This window comes from Pterocles gutturalis, unplaced genomic scaffold (assembly GCF_000699245.1).
Source record: "Pterocles gutturalis isolate BGI_N339 unplaced genomic scaffold, ASM69924v1 Scaffold33426, whole genome shotgun sequence".
NCBI lineage: Eukaryota > Metazoa > Chordata > Aves > Pterocliformes > Pteroclidae > Pterocles > Pterocles gutturalis.
Genome location: NW_010098912.1, coordinates 876 through 7,130, shown reverse-complemented (window position 1 = coordinate 7,130; position 6,255 = coordinate 876). Strand labels below are relative to the sequence as shown.

Here is a 6,255-nt window from a genome sequence, read left to right as displayed (position 1 = left end):
GATCTTGTAACCACGAAGTGGGGTTTTCGAGTGGTTTCCAGTAAATGATGTCCTGGTTGGCAGGGTGAACGTCCCAGTAGGTTCACTCGGTCCCCCAGCGAGTTTCAGTGTTTTTCAGCAGTGGCAGATGCGTGGGGAGAAATGTTGGGTTTTTGCCCCCAGCCTTGGAGCTCTGGCTCAGAACTGCAGGGTGAGACCCGCTTGCAGCCCGGGCTGTGCATCCCGCTGGGATATACACCTCCCATACTTACCATCAGTCCTGATTGGGACTTGGGAAGGTTGCATTGACTTTATTTTAATGACTATGCAATGAACATCAGGAAATTCTTAATAGAAAGATGCAGGTATCTGATCGTAGCCTAGAGTTTAGGTCAGTGTAAAAAGTTGCATAAAATGCTCTCAGTCTCAGCAGAGACAAAACATGAGAAGTCTAAGGAATTCCAGCCATCTTCTCAAAGCTTTTTTTTTTTTTTCTTACCCAATTGCACTTCTCATCACAGTAAATCTGACCTCTCCCTCTTGCCTCAAGGCTTGTCTCTACAAGCTGGGCCCTTGTACCAAGGGTGTGTGTTGGGGCACGTTAGTCCTTTAGGTGTGTTGTAACTACACCAGGGTAGAGAAGTTCCTTTTCTTTTTCTCTGTTATGTAAGAATGAGCGATTTTGAAAACTTCGACCAGTGTGGTGTTGCGAGGTACCGTTCTCTCCCCACAGCGCGCAGCCTGCTCCAAGAGGAGATGGAGCTCTTATCCATGGCCAGTGTGGCTCTCCCACACAACAAAGTTGAGCCTTGAAAGATGATGGACCAGCTATGCAAGTTCCCAGCTCTGGTTTCAAAGTGTTTTGTCTGCAGTGATAGTTTCCAAATGGCTGTGATCAGTGAAAGCTGAGCCCTGAAACTGAATTCTGACTGAAGCAAAACTTACCTTTAACTTTCAAAGGGGCAAAGAGTGTGGATTTTCAAGTGTAGGACGAAAGGAGGAAAGCTGAAATGGAGCTTCCCTGAAATTTGGCATCCTGTTTATTCTGCTGGGGATGTGATAGCATCTAGAAAAATCAACATAAACTCTTAAGCTGAGGTCTTCTTCCTTCCAACTCTATGGCACTGCTTGTCTCCTTTTTGGATGAGATAGCAATGAATGTGGAAGGGCAGGCTCTGCAGTATCTTCCTTTGCCTGTTGGTTTGTGCTATACGTTTATGCAGCCCTGACAGAGCTGGCCTTAGGCTTCTCAGCAGCATTAGCAAAATCAAATGCTTTACTTCTGCGATGAAAGGCCTGCTGAGAAAGGGACATGTCTGAGTTACAGCAGAAAGCCTTGGAGGCCTACTGGAGGTGACTGGGAGGAGTGAGGGCTTCTGCTGAAGAAGGCTAGGTAGTACTTACCTTGGAGACAAAACACCAGCTGAGCCTTCTAGGGCTGTGGCATTGGCAAAGAAATGCTATGAAAACTACTGGAGAAGTCTCTACTTTATCTGGATGTGGCCTTAACTTGTGCAGTGATAGTAATTTCTGTTGCTTTGGGAAATACCCTGGGAAACAAAACACTGATGAGAGTCAACACGGAAAGGGAAATCTCAGGAAAGGAAAGGAGGGCATAGAGGATGCATGAAAGAAATGTATATGAAGATGTAACTTACTTCCTGGCCAAAGCCTTGTTGAGAAATGTATCAAGGTATGCTTATCTTGTTATAAATAGCTGGGAAGAGGGAGTTTAATAAGCTGTTTGAATTAATAAACATATGGGTGACATTATGAAAATGACTTGCATTTGCCTATGACTCTTGAGTGAGTGCTAGGAAGTCCTCTCATTCATAGAAGGTCTAGAGCTGATTCTTTACCCTTTGAAAACCGACCATTTGGTGTATTATGTCATCCTGCAGGTAAAAGGACACAGAAAAGAAGATGGACTGGGGAACTCTGCAAGCTGTTTTAGGAGGCGTAAATAAACACTCAACCAGCATTGGGAAGGTATGGCTCACTGTCCTGTTCATCTTCCGTATCATGATCCTGGTTGTGGCCGCAGAGAGAGTCTGGGGAGATGAACAAGCAGATTTTGTCTGCAACACACTTCAACCTGGGTGCAGAAATGTTTGCTATGATCACTTTTTCCCCATCTCTCACATCAGACTCTGGGCCCTGCAGCTGATCTTTGTTTCTACACCTGCGCTGCTGGTGGCCATGCACGTAGCTTACACCAGGCATGAGAAGAAAAGGCGGTTCAGGAACGGTGAGAAAATTGATATTGAAGAGCTGAAAAATGTAAAGATTCACATTCGGGGCCCCCTGTGGTGGACGTACACAAGCAGCATCTTCTTCAGGATCATCTTTGAAGCGGTCTTCATGTACGTGTTCTATTACATGTACGATGGGTACCAGATGCCTCGGCTGGTGAAGTGCAGCGCATGGCCCTGCCCCAACGTAGTGGACTGTTTTGTGTCTCGGCCCACTGAGAAAACCACATTTACTATTTTCATGCTTGCTGTGTCTGGGATCTGCATGATGTTGAATCTGGCTGAGTTGTGTTACCTAGTGTTAAAAATTTGCATGAAAGAATCCAGAAAAACAACAGTTTTAAAATAATTCCCCAGTTTCAGGATTTCCTAGCTCCCGATTTCCCTCAAACTTTCTTAGGTGTCAGAAAACATGCAGCAATATTTTCATACTCAAGGAAAATGATAAAAATGAAAGGTTATTAATGATTTAGAAATTATAGCCTCCCTGGGAAGCTGCTACTGTGTCAGGTTTTAAAGATCATGAGCTAATTCAGTATTCTTACATCCACAAATAGAGGGAGCAGCCTTCTGGCAGCATCTTTTCCAACTATGCCTACTGCTGGGATCCTGTTGTTGGGACAGAGTCACTTTTCAAAAAGTGGTAATGGAAAGGCCCAGAGAGGGCTCTAGTGCCCGAAGGAGAGCCTGGAATCACAAACACACCATGTCATTTTCAGAGGTGAGCCAATATCAAAGGGTTTCAGTCAAAAGTGGGGTGAAGGGTTTTTGGGGGGGACTTAACATCTTGTGGAAGGGAAGAAGACAGGGAGGTGATTGTAACAGGTGTCCTATTCTCTCTCTAAAGTATTCTGGAGAGCAAGGAAGGGGCCTAGGAACACAGGTACTCCATGGCAAAGCAGGCTTTCAGCTTTGGGCACCAGCAGTGGTTTTTCCTCTCTTTACCTCCTCAGCTGCACTGAGGAGCATCTCCTGCTGTGGGGGGGTGGTGGAGGCAGCCAATCTCAGCTGCTTGTGAATGTCCTTAGGTCAGTTCTGCCTCCCTCCACTCACAGGGGCTGCAGCAGTGGGAGGAATGAAGCTTGTTTTTCATTCTCTTGATCAGGTGAAAAAAAAGGATTGTCACCTTTGAGAAGGTGGAGTCAGTTCAACTGTCTTATTCCTCCTCTTGTTCTCCCCCAATGCTTTGTGAAGAATCTCAGTAAAGTCAGTTTTATTTGATTAAAAAGACTTTTTATCACCTGACTGTGCCTCCTTCAGCTGTGTAACTTTAGAAGGTTGTTTTTTCAGTAAAAGCCAAGAAAAAATTGCCTTGTTTCATTTTGTTTGTTATCCAAAAGAAGTGCTTCAGCACCTACAGCCTGATATGCAGTAGATTGCACCTACTGCTGTTCCATCGGTCCCTTTTTCCTATCTGACCTACACAGCTTTTCTTCATAAAACCTTCTCCCTATCTGAGGTACCTTTTGACTGAATCCATCAAGCCACTCTGTCTCTCTGTCATTCCACAGTGTGAGAATGAATCACCCTTCCTCTTCTTACAGTAGATCTGTCAGGAATGGCAGACAGCTTTCAGAGCTAAAATAGCAAAGAGACCCAATCAGAAATGAGGAGGAATTTGATATTTTTCTTCAAGTTCACATTGCTGAGCTGTGAATTGTATATTACTAATTTGAAAAACTGTGTGAGTCAATCTGGTCTTGCCTCTCCAGATTAGTCTCAAAACATGTTTTATGCATGTCAGAGGCAGCTACACCAGCACATACAGCAACACAGTTTATATCCCAAGTGCCTACCCATTGAACCCACTTCTGGGAAACTGGCTATTTCTCCTCCTTAGACTTAATAACTGTCTTTTCCCCAAAATGAATGAGCACTATCTCTGCTTCTCTGTTTGCATCCATCTCTCACTTATACATTTAAGTTTATCACTGTTGGAGTAAACAAAGCTGCATTAATTAAGACCCATGACCCCTTGCTGTGCACTGAAAGCAGAGCATAAGCAGGCTCTCGTTGCTTCTGAGCTACATCCAGTGTTACAACTGGGCTGCAGATGTAAATCTGTCATCCACCATCCTCAGAAGCATGAACAAAAAGATGGGAAGTTGTTAATAATGAGCTGAACTGGAAACTTGGACTGTGAAAACATCCTTAATTCAACAATAAAGAACAAAGCTTGGCACGTATCAGGTTTGTGCTTGGTAAAGTTCCTGCATTGTTCCCTGTACAAGTACAAAGAGAACAAACTACACTCCCAGTGCTCTAGTATTAAATTTCTTTTGTAACAACAGGACTTTTTTTTTTTTTTTTCTGAAATGATAATTAAAGCACTTTTGTGGTGTCTGTTTTCTGTATTACTTGTATGTGCCATGTATTACCTAACGTGTCTAATGAAAATCTGTTTGCCATAATGAAAAATGTGTGAACCGATACTACATATAACAGGCAAGGGCTACTGTAAGGATTTTAGCCTTGTGCTGCAGGTTGTTTTTTCAATTGGTTACATTGCCTTTTATCCTGCAGACTTCATGAGCTGACAGTGAAAGGCCACGTATGTGCAACATCAAATGTGCAAAGTCAGCCTTGTGCTAGCAGAACCACAGCTGGAAAAGGCTGGTGATAAATAACATGACCAGCTCTATAGGGGAGAGTTTGTTTTCCCAGTGTGCCTTTGAGTTTAACTGGAACTTGGAATGAGACACACCAAAACTGTAATGCTGACACTATGAGGTTATCTTCAACTAACAGTTTGGTGACCAGATTAAAACACAGAAAAAAGACAGAAGTAGCAAAGTGTCTGCAACTGGCCAAGACAGGGCTTTGATCCAGAACTGCAGCATCAGGCAGTAGTAGCTCTACCAGTACATATTTACTATCTGAGATTTCTGTGTATATTAAATTTGACTAAACATCTGCTTTGTAGGAAAAAAAAGTTCAGATACTTCATAGGAACATAGGAATTGCATCTATTTCTGCATGTGCTACATTGCATGGTTGACCTACAACTGGATTTCATACAGGTTTCATACAGATTAAAATACAATGCTGTATTGGAATTGTGTGTGTGTTCTTTCCTGAAATACACTAGAAGTCTCTACCTTTTTGGCACGTGCTTCCTAGACCCTTCTCAGAATAAAGATTGCAAGAGCGATGAAAACTGAAGCAGCAAATCTGAAGTCACGACTGTAAAAGAGGATGATTCCTCACTGTCCAGTGTACCCAGGATATAAAGGGTCAAATAATGTGGTATCAGAACTGGGAAGAGTAGGAGTGGAACTGGCTAGAATTATACCATGATTTAAATCACCAGGAGAAATCACCACTGATGACTTCAAGCTAAACGTTCATCCAAAACCTTGAAACCGGAACTACAAATATGTTTGTCAGAAAGGGGTGGGGAGCAAGCTTCACTACTAACTCATAGACCCAGATAGAGAAAAACAAATGCTAACTCCCATGGGAGAAAGACTGATTTAAAATTAAATCAGAAGTATAAATCTGTATTTATGACTTCTGGATATAGAAGTACCTTTATTAAAGGTTTTATGAGACAAAAATTTTAAAAATCCTTTAGATGTTTTACAGTTACCATGAGCCAATGTAGAAAATAACAATTTCCTATCTGAGAGCAAGAATATAAAGCAAATTATATGGTCCATGCAGAGAAGAGTTCCCCTGTACCATGGAGGTTCAATTCAAAACAGCAACACTGTTAAAAAAGGCTTTATTTTGTAAAAAGTGTAGCGCAGCAAACAACCAGAGGTTAAGAGCGCTTTACTACCAACTGAACGTGGTGAAAATTAATCTCTTTTTTTCCCTACTCATAATTCCCTCCCCTGCAATTTAGCCTAATGTGTTTTACCAAGCAACGGAATCACACTTAGAGAATTGCACTGTGTTTTGTGGTCACCTGATATTCAGGACAGCCACTACTAATTACAGGTTTCTTTGGATTTTCACCATCTTATTATCTGTACAGTCATTTGAACCTGTTTGTAGACAGTGGCAAGAGTAATGGTAACTC

At 42.4% G+C, this 6,255-nt stretch overlaps 1 protein-coding gene across 1 annotated transcript; it reads left to right on the top strand.

The window, feature by feature from the left end:
* The first annotated feature begins 1,879 nt into the window (after window positions 1-1,879).
* LOC104460128 (gap junction beta-2 protein-like) lies at window positions 1,880-2,670 on the top strand. The gene has a single exon (XM_010074739.1). The coding sequence runs from the start codon at window positions 1,903-1,905 to the stop codon at window positions 2,578-2,580; it is 678 nt and encodes a 225-aa protein (XP_010073041.1). The 5' UTR covers window positions 1,880-1,902; the 3' UTR covers window positions 2,581-2,670.
* Window positions 2,671-6,255: the final 3,585 nt, after the last annotated feature.

Bases quoted from the DNA above. Each gene is read 5' to 3' on its own strand.
- LOC104460128 (XM_010074739.1), top strand. From the start codon at position 1,903: ATGGACTGGGGAACTCTGCAAGCTGTTTTAGGAGGCGTAAATAAACAC.